We start from the raw sequence: 19,260 nt of genomic DNA, 5'->3' as shown, positions 1-19,260 counted from the left end.
TGTAGCCCACTCTTAGATGTCGGAGCGGAAATCAGTTTCTGTGAGACTTTTTCTGATTCACCTTACGGCCTATTATGCGTTTCTTTGCCTCCAGTTTCATATCAAACCATTTACGCTTCACCTCTGACATGGTTCTTTGTACCATGGAGACAACATTAACAGCATCTGTTACCTCCCTCCAGGCCTTCGCTTCGTCTGTCCCTGTCACACCACTACTAACTGAAGAAAATAAAATGTTTTTTCTTAAGTCCACTTCACCCAAAATTATTTCGATCTCCGCTTCGGAAAAGTTCTTTTTTCTTTCTCTCTCTTTCTTTCTTTGCGCCATGACTGACTGGATGCACCTACACCTCCTTATATGGTGGTCATTGGCTATTCATGGGCGGGGATTTATGCTAATTGCTGATTACCGGGAGCGTGCTGTCACTTTACGATGGATTGGCATTCATGATCATACACACGTGTTTACGATCAAATCTGAGTTTCCCGCGGCGTTCCTGAATCCGGAGTAGGTTTTTAGTAAAGTAGGCTTTAAGTTCGGCACTACAGTTTTGTCACCTAAGAGCTTTGGTCTTGGCAAACTGGGCAGTTCACATTCTAACTATTTACCAATACAATCCAGAATGTTCACAGGGGAGAAAGACATTCCCATAATGCATGCATATATGTGCCACTTTATTTTTCTGCATTTCCAATATAGACCCTCTTTGAGTAGGCCTGCTCTTTTCAGCCTCATTGGAGTGTGATAATATGTGAATTATTTTACATTGAATAAATTTGCCTCTGGCTTCTCTGATATATTCCCTAGTATTGGAAAGAATCCCCTCCCATGTTTTTTCATCCAATTTACAACACAGGTCTCTCTCCCATATCATCCTTAGATTGCCACAACCATTGTTTTTTATCCAAGGACATATTTCATACCACTGCGATGCTTTGTGGAACATTGTTGGCAGCTGTATGTAGCACTCTATTAGAATTTTATCTTGATGGATGGGAACTTTCCTGTTAATGCAGTCATATCCCCTCTTCTTATGATGAATGAGTCTATGTAGCCTACTGTTCTTTTGTAGTGTTTTGTTTTTTTGTCCTTCATTCAACTCTAACTTTGTTGTCTTCTCCCTGCATTCAGAATCTGTCCATTGACACCGACCTCCACGCAGCCAATGGGAAGCGTGTGAAAGCTCTGGATATCTTTGCATATGCATTGGCCTTCTTCAAAGAGCAAGCACTTAAGGTAACATACTTTTGTCAGAACCCATGCATCTTCTGGTGTATTACATACACAGTGCATTTTTAATTTTGTTTATTTTTATATGAACTTGGGCTCAAGCCAGCATGTATCTTGAAGCCAGTGTTCACTTTGTTACAGTTACTTATTTTAAATATACCTGTATTCAAAAATGCCTAATCTGACTAGTCTAGGTGGTACTTAATGACTTAATGAATAGTTCAGGGTAGAGTTCTCAATTTCAACCCGAGCCCGAGCCCGACCCGAATAAGCCCGACGGGTTGGGTCGGTTTGGGCCGACTAATTAAGTTAATTGGGACGGGCTGAGTCGGGCTCGGACAGCGGAGAGAGAGAGAGAGAGAGAGAGAGAGAGAGAGAGAGAGAGAGAGAAAAAAAAGTGTGTCTGTCAGAGAAGCGCTCTGTGTGAGGGTGTGATAGCAGCACTAACACACAATGCTGCTGTCCATGGTTCTCACTTCTGAGCAGCCTGTGGGGAAGAAAATATGCATGTCTGTTAAGATTATTCTAAATCCATTCATTATTCAATGTTATGTTGTTGATATTTGAAGGTAATAGTTACCGTTTTTGATAAAGTGTTTGAGTTGAAGTTGAAGTATCATCTGCTGTGTGTGTGTGTGTAAGGGGGATGATAATAGGGCTATAATAATTAAGCAAGAAGAATATGCAAATTATAAAAATAAAGAATGCTGAATTCCGTTCTGACGGAAAAAAAAATAATACTAAAACAGGATATGCTGCTGTGAAGTGTGCGCGAAATTCAGTCAGTCAGTCAGCATTCAGGTGCAGGAAAAGTGTTGAGAGCGGCTGTGGCTCATTAAATGCAGCGGCGCAGTGCTACATGATGCGCAATGGTTGCTCTCCCTCACACTGACGTTGAAGCCTGTCTGTCTGGTAATATTATTTTGGGACATGAATGATTGGTTGTCTTTAAGTGATTAAAGATACTGTAAAAAAAAAACTCGGGTTCAGTCGGGCTTGGACCCAGTGATGTATGTGATGATGTCGGGCCGGGCCGGTTTCGGGCTTCAAGTCCCTAGGGTCATTTTGGTTTCGGGTTGAATTTTTGGGCCTGTTGAGAACTTTAGTTCAGGGAACATCTGACGTACTGAAAGTAGCAAAGGACCTGACCCAGTAATTCTTGTTTATGAATTTTAGAACATTTTAGCCCACTGTTCTGAAGCTACAGTGTGACACCAACCCTGCCATGACTTTTGACCAGTTGGTTCTGTTTCAATTTTTCCAGGAGCTGAGTGATCAGACAGGCGGTGAGTTTGACAACAATGATGTGAGATGGGTGATCACTGTTCCTGCCATTTGGAAAATGCCTGCAAAGCAGTTCATGAGGGAAGCTGCCTATAAGGTAGGCTGAGAAGCTTCACTGACATTTGTACACTTGACATGTGTTTCTGGTCTTGTACCCCTTGTCTGTTTGCAAATGTCTGATTCTATATCTTGAAGAAAATTGTATCGATATACCAAGAATGGCTGAAGAGAGAATCTAACATGATTGTAAGCTTAAGTGGTGTTTAACACCAAGCAACAATTCTCTGGCTCCTCTCTTTCTCAAACAGTGAAAACAGTGCAGCTTCATTGGACTTCAAAAGGAGTTGAAGAAGATGAAGTCTGTCATTCTGAAACAAGCCTCATTCCTCACCAGCAGCTATTAGAACACTGAATGACAGCTGCTCTGAAGCTAATGTTTTGTATTTGTCTGTGACCTTTATGACACATTCTTGGCTCTTGATTACATGGTTGTGTCCCTCTACACAACTATACTATTATACATGCTTACCAGTTACTTTTACATGAATTAATATGTCAATGAGATGATATGAATACTGCATGAGATCCCAAATCATGTTCTTAAACTATTATTTAATGAAATGAACAAGAAATGCATAAAGATATGAGACTTATTCCAGATAATATTAAATGTGAAAATTGGATCAGGCAATCCTAGCCAGTGAGTCCCACTTTGCCAACATGTCCTAGTATGCATCATGCGTGAAAGCCACAATGTGTAGGAATTTCTCCCATCTAACGTTGAAATCATATATTGCATTCAAACGGATAGCGCACTCTAGCGCCTCACTGTTTCAAACGGTAGCCGCTGTGTACCAAAAAGCTATGATAACACTGATGAAACCATGTCATCCGATACTTCATGGAGTATTCATTCAGGCTCCTACACAGACGCGCGACGCAAGTTGACAAACCCCCTAATCACCATGCTGGCTGTGTTTACAATGTAGGACTGTTGGGGCAGGTTTAAATCTAAACAAACCAATCACGTCTTGTCTTTTGACAACTGACAAGTGGCTCAACCTCACACACCTCATCCCTCTCCTCGCATCACTGCGCCGCTGACAGCTGTTAGTCACTGTTAGTGGCGCCACTACTACCCTCGCACTACTACAGCTGCCACCAGCAAATTTCCTTTCTCCTTTAGCAGCTCTCTCCACCTGGGAAAGGCTAACCCGATGTTGACCCTCGTTTTTCGAATTCACCGGTCATGTTGCCTTTTTGATTCCCTTTTGCACTTTCTTGGGTTTCCCCTGACCACAAAACTGAAAACCAGATTGATCATATATGCATCAGTAAGAAGTTCAGGAGATCCCTCCAAGATGTCAGGGTGAAAAGAGGAGCTGATGCAGCCACAGACCACCACCTTCTAATAGGGACACTATGTTTAAAACTCAAGAAATTCACAAACCAGGCAAGAAAAGTCAGCACCAGATACAATGTCAACCTTCTCCAGGGTCAGAACATCAGAGAGAAATTCCAAATCACCCTCTCAAACCGGTTCCACCCCCTGAGCCAACTGGAAGAAGAACACCAAACCGTGGACCAACGATGGCAGAACATGAAGAGGGCTTGGATAGAGGCATGTGAGGACACATGCGGGAGAAGGACAAGGCAACACAAGGAATGGATCACAGGAGAAGCTCTACAGAAAATACAAATGCGCAAACAGGCCAAAGACACTCTCAACAATAGCCGCACAAGAACTGCAAAAGCAAAAGCACAACAAGATTACATAATGGCAGACAAACTGGTTAAAAAGAACATCAAGAAAAGATAAAACCTCAATACCCCTCTTTTCTGTCTTTTTCCCCCTTCTTTTTAAGATTCTCATATGTATATATATATATATATATATATATATATATATATATATAAAATAGTATGCAGTATAAACATAATTTAAACAGAAACAGGATTCTAGGGAGGATATTGATAAAAAAGCAATTCATTAACAACCTAGCAACCCAAGCAGAAGAAGCAGCAGCTCAGCACAACATGAAGGAGCTTTACGACACCACATGGACATTGGCTGGCAAACACAAAAGCCCGGACAGGCCAATACTAGACAGAGACGGAAAAACTCTCACAAAGCAAGAAGACCAGCTGAAGAGGTGGGCCGAACACTTCAGAGACATACTGAACAGACCCATACCAACTGAACTGACCAACATCCCACCAGCTGTACACCCCCTACAGGTCAATACCAACAAGCCCACCAAACAAGAAATAAAAAAGCCATTCAAAAACTGAAAAACAATAAAGCACCAGGGTCCGATGGAATACCCTCAGAAGCCATCAAAGCAGACCCAGAAATGGCAACAACACTACTCCACCAACTTTTTGGACACATCTGGGAGGAAGAAAGAGTGCCAAGCGACTGGACAGAGGAATACCTGGTGAAACTCCCCAAAAAAGGAAACCTGAAAGATTGAAACAACTACAGGGTGTGACAACCCCAAGTGGGGTGGGGTTGTTTGGATCTGTATGTGTGCGTATGTGGTGTCTNGTTAAAAAGAACATCAAGAAAAGATAAAACCTCAATACCCCTCTTTTCTGTCTTTTTCCCCCTTCTTTTTAAGATTCTCATATGTATATATATATATATATATATATATATATATATATATATAAAATAGTATGCAGTATAAACATAATTTAAACAGAAACAGGATTCTAGGGAGGATATTGATAAAAAAGCAATTCATTAACAACCTAGCAACCCAAGCAGAAGAAGCAGCAGCTCAGCACAACATGAAGGAGCTTTACGACACCACACGGAAATTGGCTGGCAAACACAAAAGCCCGGACAGGCCAATACTAGACAGAGACGGAAAAACTCTCACAAAGCAAGAAGACCAGCTGAAGAGGTGGGCCAACAAGCCCACCAAACAAGAAATAAAAAAGGCCATTCAAAAACTGAAAAACAATAAAACAGGCCCGATGGAATACCCCCAGAAGCCATCAAAGCAGACCCAGAAACGGCAACAACACTACTCCACCAACTTTTTGGACACATCTAGGGGGAAAAAAGGGTGCCAAGCGACTGGACAGAGGGCTACCTGGTGAAACTCCCCAAAAAAGGAAACCTGAAAGATTGTAACAACTACAGGGGCATCATGCTTACATCTGTGCCAGGGAAGATATTAAGCAGGATCGTCCTGGAAAGACTCTCGAAGGAATTGGATAAGGAATTCAGAGAGCAACAAGCAGGTTTCCGTCAAGACAGATCGTGCACCGACCACATTGCCACTCTCCGCATCATTATAGAACAGACCCTGGAATGGAACACATCTCTCAACCTCACATTCATCGACTTCCATAAAGCATTTGACAGTCTAGACAGAGAGACTTTATGGAGACTCATGGCACATTATGGCATCCCGAAGAAGGTCATAACCATCACCCAGCAGCTCTATCTACCATCATCCTGTAGAGTAATACACAACGGAAACCTCACAGACAGCTTTACAGTAGAGACAGGAGTCCGACAGGGCTGCCTACTGTCCCCTTTTCTCTTCCTTTTGGCAGTCGACTGGATTATGAAGGCAACCACAGCCGAACAAATCCTGGGCATTCAGTGGACGATGTGGTCCCAATTAGAAGATCTGGACTTTGCCGATGACATAGTCCTCCTGTCACACACAGAAACACAAATGCAGACCAAAATCACAAAACTTGCCACAATTGCAGCCACCACAGGCCTTCACATTAACAAAACAAAAACCAAGGTGATGACCATAAACCACAAAATAGACGATGCCATAAAACTGGATGGAGAGGCACTAGAAGAGGTGGACACATATGCATACCTGGGAAGCGTTGTCAGGAAGGATGAAGGCAGTGACAAAGACATACAAGCAAGAATAGGAATGGCAAGAACAGCCTTTTTAATACTGAAGCCAGTATGGAACACAAACCACATCTCCACAAAAACTAAACTCTGCATCTTCAACTCCAACATTAAACCAGTCTTACTCTATGGGGCAGAAACATGGAGAACTACAAAAGCATCATCAAACAAGCTCCAAACATTCATTAACAGATGCTTACGACACATCCTAGGAATTTACTGGCCTAACACCATCGCAAACGAAGAGCTCTGGCAAACCACACAAGAACAAATTGAAACTCAAGTCAAACGCAGGAAATGGGGCTGGATCGGGCACACCTTGAAGATCGCCCAACACCAAACTAGCTGGAGGACGTTCATGAATGACCTATGCTCCCCAAAGAGCAAAAGGGTTTAAGCCAAGTTTGCACTTTCTTGGCGACAAGGATTCCGTCTCACGTGATGCTGCATAATAATAATAATAATAATAATAATACATTTTATTTAAGGGCGCCTTTCATGGCACTCAAGGTCACCTTACAAAAGTACAGAAGTGCATAAAAACAGGGATAAAAACAAACAATAAAATACAATGGACAGTGCAAAGATCAGACGGAGTATGAGAGTTTGAACAGATGGGTTTTCAGTCTGGTTTTAAAGAGGGGTAAGGAGTCCATGTTGCGGAGGTCAGGGGGGAGGGAGTTCCAAAACTGGGGAGCCAAGCGGCTGAATGCTCGGCCCCCCATGGTGACGAGGAGAGCAGAGGGGACAGAGAGATGGATGGAGGAAGAGGATCGGAGGGTACGGGTAGGTACAGAGATATTAATGAGGTCAGAGAGGTATGGAGGGGCAAGACTGTGGATGGCTCTGTATGTATGGAGTAGGATTTTGTATTGAATGCGGTATGTGATGGGGAGCCAGTGGAGCTGCTGCAGGATGGGTGTGATGTGGTGAGTGGATGGTGTTCTTGAAATGATGCGAGCTGCTGAATTCTGTACCAGTTGAAGTTTATGGAGGGTTTTCTGGGGGAGGCCAAACAGAAGGGAATTACAATAGTCAAGTCTGGAGGTGACTAAACTGTGAACCAGAATGGCGGTGGTGTGAGGGGTGAGAGAGGGGCGGAGGCGGTTGATGTTTCGGAGGTGGAAGTAGGCAGACCGGGTTATGTTGTTAATGTGTGCTGTGAAGGAGAGTGTGCTGTCGAGGATGACACCCAGACTCTTTACCTGAGGGGAAGGGGAGATGGAGGAGTGGTCGAATGGAATGGTGAAGTTATTGGATTTGTTGAGAGTGGATTTAGAGCCAATTATTAACATTTCTGTTTTATCACTGTTTAATTTGAGGAAATTGAATGTGAACCAGGACTTTATTTCAAGGAGACAGTTGGTGAGGGAGGAAGGTGGGAGGATGGAGTCCGGTTTGGAGGAGATGTAGAGCTGGGTGTCATCCGCGTAGCAGTGGAACTGTATATTGTGCTTACGGAGGATGTGACCAAGTGGGAGGATGTAAATGATGAAGAGCAGGGGCCCCAGGACTGAGCCCTGGGGCACACCTGTGGTGACTGGGAGGGGGTGGGAAGTGAATGATTTGTGCATGTGCATGATCCTGCATTATGCTCAAAGAGTGGGACTTTGTTATGCTGCAGTAGTGCCGGGGTAGTAGCGAAGTGTCTCTTGCTCCTCTCCTTTGGCTTCTTAGTCGCGCAGCGCTAGCTTGGCTCTCAACGAAAATGCCGAAGGCGGGGCTGTATGTCCCTTGCTGATGGATGTATTCTCAAGATGGTGAAACGTTATGGAACTCCCCAGACAACTTACCCGCACAATGTACAAACAAATCCGAAATTCTCCCTTTACGAGAATAAATCAGATTATTGGTGGAGGTAATAATACATCAATGATGACACATTTATGAATGCAGACATCAATTTTTGCCAATAAACAACTGAAAATGTTACACAATGTCCCTTTAAGGAACATTCAGACCAGGCAACAGATGGTGTCACACAGGTACTGTTAAAGTCCTGCAGCAATGTCACCATCAATACTGCTATATTCAACATAAACAACATAGCTTCACTGTATTGTCATCAGTCGGTTAAATACATGTATCTGATGTCTATGCTTTTCCTTCTGTGTTTACATGCCTAAAAATGTTAGCATGAATTTGCTGGTGGCAGCTGCATATAATTTTAGCTATCTGGTCAACAGTCCCCTATCATACACTGCAAGGCTAATAAGATAAAGAATTTCAAACTACATCATAATATCACAAACGGCTGCTGTCATGACCTGGATCTAAGGCCATGACAAAAAACAGAGAGACGCAGACTGAAGGCAAAATAATGAATAATGTATTTACATAAAATGAATAACTTTAAACCCAAGAAACCCAAAAGCAAGTTAAGGTAACGATGAGATGTGTTTAATGCAAGTGTGAAAGTAACAAACAATGTATCTGGGAGGATGAGCCAGAGTGACAGGTTTTTTTATACCACTGCGCCTGGCATTATGTTGTCAGGTTGTCCATACGCACACATTCTTGTGAATGCGATATCTCAAAAATGCCTTGAGGGATTTTCTTCAAATTTAGCACAAATGTCCACTTGGACTCGAGGATGAACTGAGTCTTTGGTGGTCATAGGTTAAGGTCACTGTGACCCTTTGATTTATTCTTGTGAGCACAGTATCTCAACAGCTTGAGGGAATTTTTTCAAATTTGGCACAAACATCCACTTTGACTGAAGAATAAACTGCTTATGATTTTTTGATTGAAGGTTGGTGGTCAAGGTCAGTGTGACCTCACAAAATATGTTTTTGACCATAAGTCAAGGTCAGTTTTACTGTGACATCATGATGTTCTGCATAAAACACTTTCCAGGCCATTACTCAACATCTTATCTCAGGGACAGATGGGGAGACATTTGTTTAGATACTGAATTGGTAACACTAATCTTTGGTGCCTTGAAACTGTGCTGATTGTATAGATCCTCTGTGCTGTTGGGGGGAAGATGTATGTGAAGCATCCATGTTTTCACAGACCCAGATGTAAACTGTAAGAGAAACTTGGCTGGTGCACGGGGGCATACAACCATGGGGCTGTAATTGTAGCTATAGCCTTAGAGCACGGGGCCCAGTGACTTCCAACCAGGTCAATCATTCCCTCCACCACATAGCCTTCCTGCTGCAATAAACAGAACACAGAATAAGTAAAAAGGCCAGGGGACCGTCGCACTGCTGATGTGTCTACAACTTGCACATATTGATTGATTGAATTCAGGTTCATCCCACACAATATGCCAGTCAATTTCTTAATTTGCTATTGTGCCAAATATTACCGCAAACACAACATGTTGCTGCAGCCCTCTTATAAACATTGATGAACAAATGCTTAAAAAAAAAAAAAAGGGCAGTTAAACATGCCGTTTCCCATAGTTACACTTAAATACAGACCAGTGTATGAAATAGCCCTTAAAAGCACTTTTATGAAAGTGTTGAAACCTAAATCAAAGTCGTCTCTATGGGTCACACTACAATCATCTCTTCTTCTGCAGTGTCACATCACTTTAAATAACAGATATCCATGAATCTTGATTTGGTTCTTTTATTTATGCAGTTTTTTGTACGTGAAATACATCTGGCATTATGACATTTGTGACAAAGGTTAATGTGAAATATGCTGCCCCAGCAGTCAGTATTAATGCATTTACTCAACTCAGCTCAAATAACTTTATTTTCCATTAGGAATTTCATCTGCAGAGAGCGACAGTACAAATGTTAAAAAGGAAAAAACACCAACACACCTACAAGCATACACATATGTACATTCATACATACATATACCAAAACTAACTATTCATCAGTCTAATGGATGAGAGCACAAAGCTTGTCATGGCTCTCTTGGTCTTGAAGGCCAGTGACCTATATCACTGACCTGAGGGTAGAAGACTGGAGTGGCTGTTCAGTGTGTGAGTGGTGTCTGAAGCTATATGTGTGCCTTTCATTTTAGTCCTTCTGTTGTAAATGCTGAGAAGTGGTTCCTGTTCCACTGTACCTGTACGGGAGTGGGAATACTCTGTTTTCTGTCCTCCAGTATGTCTGCTGTTAGAGGCTGTGAGAGAATGGACACAGGTCCTACTGCCTTTTTTGCACTACATCTCTTATAATACCACGCAACCCTAAACATCCATCTATCCATCTTCTAACCGCTTCATCCTCTTGAGGGTCGCGGGGGGGCTGGAGCCTATTCCAGCTGACATTGGGCGAGAGGCAGGGTACACCCTGGACAGGTCACCAGACTATCGCAGGGCTGACACATAGAGACAGACAACCATTCATGCTCACATTCACACCTACGGACAATTTAGAGTTGTCAATTAACCTAATCCCCAATCTGCATGTCTTTGGACTGTGGGAGGAAGCCGGAGTGCCCGGAGAGAACCCACGCTGACACGGGGAGAACATGCAAACTCCGCACAGAAGGGCTCCCACACCCGGGATCGAACCGGGAACCCTCTTGCTGTGAGGCGACAGTGCTAACCACCACACCACCGTGCCGCCCAACCCTAAACATGTCATGTCCCAAACAACATAATGATGGTTCAGAAGTAAACAGATGACCTTTTATAGAGCTACTTTGAGTTCAGTCATGGGCAAGCAAAACAACAACTTTTTCCACACAACTAGCATAATGAAGTCCAAAACAAAGCCTACACTTCAGACATAGATTTCTACAGTATCATGGGCATTTTAAACATGTCACCATTATGACTAATACCTGGGAAAGAAGTTGAAAACAACAAAGGTTTGCGTTGGAAGTTAAAGGTGTTTCTCCTTGTCTGTATTCTTCCCTTGTGCAGTCTGGTCTGGTGTCCCGTGAAAACCCAGAGCAGCTGATCATCGCCTTAGAACCTGAGGCAGCATCAATCTATTGCCGCAAGCTCCGCCTCCACCAGATGGTGGATCTAGGCACCCAAACCATTCAGAACGGCTGCAGCCCCACTGACAACATGGGGAGTGCAATGACCCAAGGTATGTCCCATCAACACTGACATCAAGTGCTGCTGAATGTTCTAATACCATAATGCTTTCATACAGTATTCACCACCGCTGATCGTATGCTTCATGGATCATCCATCATGCACACCCCTGTGCTGCTAAGTGAATTTTTCTGATTGTGTGAATGTACTTTTTCTCTTTTAAGACCTCATTTGACAGCATTAGTACTGGGATTGTAACATACTGTATTTTCTCTTGTTGAAAGTTGTTTCTTCCATAGTTTCTCCAGGTCATGGTAAACATGCTCTCTTTTTACATTTATACAGGAAATGCATGACTTTTTATTTATTTCCAATCATCACATTTCAACTCGCTTTTGCTTCTTCTCTAAAATTCTATCCTATACAAAAAAAGCTTATCTTGATTTAGAATGGGAGGTTCATCAATTAATTACTCACATCTCTGGCCCTGTAGGCCCAAAAGTCCTCACAGCTCATTGTTTATGTTATAAACTGTGTTGAGTCAGCTGGGAGTAAAATTCGTTGCTGTGTATCAGATGTCAGCTGTCACGCCTGCAAATACAGTACCTACCAATTATTTTAATAAACACTCAGTATGTTTACATGACGTAAGAGAAAATCAATTTATTGTGTTAGTCTGACTAAAACTGGACTTTTATAATACATGTAAACATACATGTAAACAGACTAACACACCCAGGTAATGTGATTGGGAGTTCAATTACTCCTGCATGTATACAGTTAATCAGACCCAAACTGCACATGCTCCACAGTTACCACCCTGGGCTTTGACACTTAAGTTGAATAGCATCAAATGCATAATAGATAAAGAAGCTGGTAACCACATGTACAAAAAGTAAAGCACAGAGCAGTAAAGTTGTAAATGGATGGGCTTGCACTGCACTTGTATGGTGCCTTTCTAGTCATTCGACCACTAAAGCACTTTTTTTTTACACTCACATTCACCCATTCACACACACATTCATACATTAGTGGCGAAGGCTACCATACAAGGTGCCACCTGCTACTCAGTTTTTTAACACACTCACACACTGATGGAACAGCCATCGGGAGCAATTTAGGGTTAACCATCTTGCTCAAGGACACTTCGACATGCAGACTGGAGGAGCTGGGGATCAAACTGCCGATCTACTGATTGGAAGACAACCCACTCTACCTCTGAGCCACAGCCCCCCCCACTGTGTTACCATTTTGCTTCTAGCCAGCCGTGGCTAACTTGTTTGGTCTGTGACGTAATAGGTCAACCAGATAAAGGTCCAATACTAACAAGCTGAAAGGGGGCATATCACCACCTATTGTAGCGGCGTTGGACATACTTAGGTCAATAAAGACAGATAAAAAGATACAAACATTGAAATATAGAAATCTAAACAATTTGACAAATAAAGTGCAGGAGTTATGGTTTCAGTAACAGCTTAAGAACAAAAGCACTGTTTGATAGATTCCTGTTCTCGGTCTTTTAGGATAGCGTGAAAGGCTTCAGGTGAAATAAGTTCTGGTATTTTTAGTTCAGATTGGAAAGTATTCCAAGCAGAGGGGGCAGAGAAACTGAATGCTTTTTTTCCTATTTTAGTCCAAACACGAGGAGCAGACAGGTGCAAAATGTTACTTGATTGTAAGGCATAATGCCTTTTAGTTCTCTGAAGAAAAGTACATAAATAAGCAGGAACCAAGCCAAAAAGAGCTTTATAAATCAGAGTCATCCAGTGTGTATACCTTCGTACATTCAAGGAGGGCTTTAGCATACAGTTCACAGTGGTGGGTGAGGTGGCTGCAACCAGTAATAAACCTCAGAGCACAGTGGTAGACCGGAATCAAAGACTGTAGACAGCTGGTTGAAGCACACATATACACAACATAAACACGCCATAATCAGGTACAGGCAGAAAATTAGCCAATATCAGAAGCTTCCGAGCTCTGAGGGAAAAACATGACTTATTTCTGTAATAGAAACTGAGTTTCACCCTTAATTTGGTGACCAAATTTCTAATGTGAGCTTTAAATGAAAGGTCCCCATCAATAATTAAGCCCAGGTACTTCTAACTGGTGACTAGCTGAAAAGCTTTACCTTGAGCAGTTCTAATTGGTGGGATATTCTCCGGGAGAACAGATTAATTAGAAAAGAGCATTACTTTGGATTTTTCAGCATTTAAAACCAGTTTCAGTTGTTCAAGACGAGTCTGCACTACATCAAATGCGGACTGCAAGAATTCAAATGCCTGTGCAATTGAGTGTGAACAGCAATAAATTACAGTATCATCCACATAAAGATGATATGAGGCATTTGACAAGTTTGCGCACAGATCATTAATGTAAATTGTGAACAAAATGGGTCCTAAGACTGAGCCTTGAGGTACGCCTTTTGTGACCTCAAGAAAGGTGGAACTGACTCCAGCCATCTGAATACATTGCGTTCTACTTGCCAAATAATCTGTAAACCAAGTGGCTGCTTGTTTGGAGATGCCAATCTTGAGGAGAATTTTCAACAAAACACTGTGGTCCACAGTGTCAAATGCCTTGGGCAAGTCAATGAACAGGGCAGCGCAAAACTTTCTAGAGTCCAATGCCTCAAACACATCATTAAAAACTTTTAGGGCAGCAGTAGCAGTGCTATGCTGCTTCCTAAAACCTGACTGAAGTGGCTTTAGAATGTTGTTTGATTCCAAAAATTCCTTCAGTTGATCGCTGACGATTTTTTCAAATACTTTAGCCAAAATACATAATTTTGAGACAGGTCTGTAATTATTCACAATTGATGGTTCACCTTTTAGCAGTGGGAGGATGAAAGCAGTTTCCCTCCCATGCTCGTGTACTAGTACAAGGACAGTAGTCCAATTAAAATGGCACGGTCAAGCTATAACCGTAGCTGTATATGTAAACATACTGACTGTGCACTTACCAGTGTAGTAAACTGATTAACATCATACAGTATGCATTAGTTTGATAAAAAGTGAGGGTCCATGTCATTGGTGCGTCAGCCCATTGGTCCGACATCCCATTAGTCCGACAGTCCGCGGTGCTGAACGGCTCCCGGTGGGCGTATTTCTACCTTGATGGTGCGCTGCGACCGGCTCTGGGTCAGCTGGGAAAGGCTTGAGGTGAAGCAGGCTTATAGCTTATGTGTTTGTCACTTTCTTTTTCATTTTAACACACACCATGATCTTTTCCTAACCCTAACCAAGTGGTTTTTGTGCCTAAACCTAACCAGACCTTAACCACAGGGCATCATGATGATTTCGGAACGGACTTCGGAACAATGGGTTTAATATGGTCGGAACAATGGGATGCTGGACCAATGGGATGTTGGACCAATGGGCAGTTCCCAAAAAGTGATTGGTTACAGTTAAAATGAACAATTTCACTGTTTGCAAATGTCAAAAATTGACCCACACTGAAACCTAATGATGCAATAATTTTGTATACCAAGAGGAGAAAGTTAGTACAGTGTATCATTTAAAGGTAACAGTTAACATAAACTGGAAATGTATTAGGTAAACAAGGTCCAGCTTAATTTGTAAACCATATTACATTACGGGAATTAATTGCCTTTCTGGTTGTAATATCATTGCCATTTTCAGTTTTGGTCACTATTCTTGCGCTATACATTATAGTTAATGTATAGTGTACAGCTTTGGTAATGTGAAGCAGCAACAGCAACTACCCACTTCTCCTTCCCTTTCTTCACAAGTCTTTGATTTTTACTTAATTTTTGTTCATCACCACTGTCAAAAATGACAATTTACAAATTTCCTTTAAGGGCTCATTTATGCTCAATGTTAAATGCGGATCCGGATACGGACGGAGCCTTCTGTCCGTGCTCTGCGTTCATTTCGTCCGTATTTCTGCACGTTTCCATAAAGCTTACGGATACTGGCCAAACGGAGCAGTACCACCGGGAACCGTGGGGGCAGTGTTGCTGTCACTATCCGATACCTAGCTCTAGTGAGACGCGAAGAAGAAAGAACAATTCAATATCTCTCATCGGCAGTACTAGAGAAAAGAATTCTCTGTCCTCCAGTCACGATGTATTTAACGGCCTCACCGACCACCGCCTCCTACAACGCTGCCTCTGTTTTTGTCTTTTATGCAAGAGGTACATTATCAATATCTCCTCCACAGTCACCATGTTTGTTTTTGACTGTGTTGTTGTCATAAACTTTTGACGCTGGGCTGCCTCCTGGTGGATATATTGGTTAACATCCATGCCAACGTAAAGGGCGCATGGAAGTATGTGGGCAGTGACGGTAACATCGTTTGAAACGGACGTATACATTTTCATTCTGGAAGCATAAATGAGCCCTTAGTCTAACCTTTTGTGTTTTCTGTGAAGACAAATGCATTATATTATTTACTTGCATGCAAATACAAATGAAAGAACCTGCAAGCATTCTACATAGGTTTAGTAGGTAAGTTTTTGTTATCCAAAGTAAATAGCCATTAAAAAATCCATCTGTTCATTCTTTGTTTTTTTATTTCATCAGATATGAATGAGATGGAAGGTCTTTTAATGGTCAATTGTAAGAAATCTGATGGCCCACCCGCGGACCCTCCTAGGGTGATTATTGATGATTATGAATTGTAAAAAAAACTGCTGTATTCGCTGTGGTTTAAGTGGTTTACTCATACAACATATTGTTTGAATATGCCGGCCTGCCTCATGCACCTCCCTCGCTACGTGATGGAGGTGGCCTGGCCGACTGCACCAAACCCAGGCCCGCGGGAGATGGGGGCCCGGGAGCCGCTGGCCCTCCCTCTTCCCTCTAACGTTTATACATACTATATAATGTTTTATACATAATAATAATTGAATTAGCAACCGTTTTACTTGTGACGATAAATACTTTCCATCCTAGACTTGTATGGCTTTTAAAATTGTTTTATTTAAGGTGTAAAAACAAGAGAGAAGACAATACTGCCATATCATACTGTCACCGCATCCCCCCAAAATAATACTGTAGCAGACTGCTTAAAAACAGCAGGCTGCTCCTTTTCTTCTGAGCAGAGGAGGAGTGGGTGTGACAGCAGGGGAGTGGTTGTAATGGTGAAGGAGGGGTGTGGTCAAGCAGAGGAGCTGAAGATAATTGCTGACTGCATACACCTGTGAGGTGTGAGAGGAGGACAGAGCCAGTGTGGAGGAGAGTGGCATGAGAAGAGGAGTTTTTGAACCAAACAAAGCATTTTTCTGAGTCCAAGTTATCCAAGAGCGGGTTTGATCAATTCATTTGCCTTTTTTTGCTCTTATGATGTTTGTCTACGGAAATACTAAGTGTACAAGAGAATCTTGGATGTGCTGAGTGATATGGTGGCTTACTGGAACAATCCTGCTGATAAAAGGCTCTCCTCACATCTGTCTGCTCTCACCAACCTCACCGTCAACCAATAATCCGGCCCTCTCATACAACATCTCCTTTCCCCTCTACAACCCCATAAACTTATCCCTCATTACCGAGCCTGGATTTCCCCTCTTTCAACCCCTCAGAGACTGACTGAAACCCCCCCCCTCATACACACACACACACACACACACCCAGAAACACACTCATTCTCATAATGGACAGTGAAAAAAAGGAGTCACATTGATACTCTCTGGGACTTTTATGTTTTGGTTTACATTATGTGTTCCTGTTTCTAAGAAAGTGACTTTGGTTTGTGTAAAGTGTGAAAGAAATATTGAAATAATGACTTGTTTGAAACTGCATTTTGACCTTTTGACCTGATCATTTGTGTTTTGTAGCGTGGAGCAGGTAAGGCCTGAGCGGCTCCCTGAGTATTTATTGACAGGCTTAAGTGCTTGTCTGGCGCCCAATTTATTTAAATAACTTTAATCAGTAACTCCTAATAAGAAAGTTCTCTTAGGCCTTAAGTTACGCTACAGAAATGGCGCCCAACGTGGGGCCGGGCAGCCACTAATAGTGATTAGTGAGTAAGAATATAAAATTTTCATAACTTCTACTGCCTGATATATATATTTTTTTCAACTCTTATAAATGAATTGATGTTTTCAAGCTTTGGGGAATAAGTGCTGTGTCGATGCAGGTTATTGTGTTTCGTATTTTTGCTGTGTTTTGTTTCTCATTTACATTGAGGTATTGATTAGGACCCGAGTGACGACTTCGTCGTCCTTGAGGACCCTATTGTAATCGCACTGTTTATTAGGGCCCGAGTGACGACGAAGTCGTCCGTAGGACCCTATTGTAATTGCGCTGTTTATTAGGGCCCGAGCAGGAGACCTGCGAGGTCCCTATTGTTTTTCGAATGATTATTGAGACCTGCGAGGTCCCTATTGTTTTTCGAATGATTATTAGGGCCCGAGCGACGACGAAGTCGTCCATAGGACCTTATTGTAAACGCGCTGCTTATTAGGGCCCGAGCGACGACGAAGTCGTCCGAGGACCCTATTGAAATCGTGCTGTTTATTAGGGCCCGAGCGACGACGAAGTCGTCCGCGGAGGACCCTATTGAAATCGTGCTGTTTATTATTATTATTATTATTCTTGCGACATTTCGTGTCTTAATTTCGGCCCTTTCCCAAATTTGAAAATACTTCTAACTCTCCACATTCGTCCAGCCACATCCGAAATTCGATATTTTTGGGCGGTTGCACATGGTCGGCGCAAAATGCCGAAGTAGCGCCCCCCTACAAATTTTCAAAATACCCTCCCCATTGGGGTTAGTTTGTCGTAGGTAAACAAAATTTGGTACACACATGTATCATACCGAGACACAAAAAAGTCTCTTAACGTCATAGTGAAATCCCAACAGGAAGTCGGCCATTTTGTTTTGAATTTTTTCGTTACGGCGATTTCCACAACTTACATTTGAACTCCTCCTCCTAGGGATTTCGTCCTATCGACTTCAAAGTTGGTACAGATCATCCTGAGAACATGCTGATCAAAAGTTATTAAAAGCTTTTCTCTATGTCAAGGGGCGTGGCCGCTATGGTGCCTCCCTCGCCACCAAATACGTTTGGCTTTTTGATGGCTTCACCGTCCCCATATCCTCATGAAAATTGACACACAGGTCAAGAATGGCAAGCTCTTGCATCTGATAGGGGCGTCACCCATGAGAGGGACAAAATGCCTCTATAGCGCCCCCTTGAAATTTTCGAAAAACCCTCCCCATAGGATTTTTTTTGGAGTTGGAACATGAAAATTGGTACACATGTGTATGTTGTCCAGACGTACATAAAAGTCTCTGGCACCAATGGTCTACTCCAAACAGGAAGTCGGCCATTTTGATTTTGACTTGTCATTTTGACATGATTTCCACATGTTGTATTTTATCGAACTAGTCCTAGGGATTTCATCCAATCGACTTCAAATTTTTTACAGATCATCCAGACACCATGCTGATCAAAAGTTGCGCTCTGCAAGTCTGTAGGTCAAAGGGCGTGGCTGCTATGGTGCTGCCATTTTTGATCCATCGCCATGCATAGCAGCTCTCTCTCCCACATAATTCATCCAAACTGCTTCAAAATTTCTGTACATGATAAGAGCCCGCTCGAAGGCAATCTTGCTCATGGCGCCCCCTTGTAGAAACAGGAAATGCCATCTTTTACACTGACGAACGTCAACCTCAAGCTCCTGACCTGATCAACTCCATTTTGTGGCCACATGACGATCAACTTGATGAATCTCCACAGTGACACACGTGTCCTGTCATGTTGCAGGCCGCAGCAGTGGCGACTTTTCATCCTTCGCCATGGAACATCAACTTGATATAAATCCTTCCGAAATTTCACGTGTGATGAGGGTCCACCCCTGAACGCACCTGCCCACATCTGGTTTCGCTCATGCCGCCCCCTTGTGGAAACAGGAAATGCCCTATTATACATTGACA

The 19,260-nt window shown here is 42.6% G+C and overlaps 1 protein-coding gene across 2 annotated transcripts in view; it reads left to right on the top strand.

The window, feature by feature from the left end:
- Nucleotides 1-19,260, top strand: part of hspa12a (heat shock protein 12A) — a 248,915-nt gene that overhangs the window by 154,301 nt on the left and 75,354 nt on the right. For both annotated transcript variants that reach the window (XM_050070830.1, XM_050070829.1), the window contains exons 5-7: nt 1,133-1,237; nt 2,496-2,612; nt 11,242-11,413. In XM_050070830.1, coding sequence (XP_049926787.1) covers nt 1,133-1,237; nt 2,496-2,612; nt 11,242-11,413 — 394 coding nt within the window. The remainder of the gene's footprint in view (nt 1-1,132; nt 1,238-2,495; nt 2,613-11,241; nt 11,414-19,260) is intronic.

The sequence above is a fragment of the Epinephelus moara genome, chromosome 19 (assembly GCF_006386435.1).
Source record: "Epinephelus moara isolate mb chromosome 19, YSFRI_EMoa_1.0, whole genome shotgun sequence".
In the NCBI taxonomy this organism is placed as follows: domain Eukaryota; kingdom Metazoa; phylum Chordata; class Actinopteri; order Perciformes; family Serranidae; genus Epinephelus; species Epinephelus moara.
The sequence above is the reverse complement of the archived record's forward strand: the minus strand, read 5'-3'. Positions and strand labels throughout refer to the sequence as shown.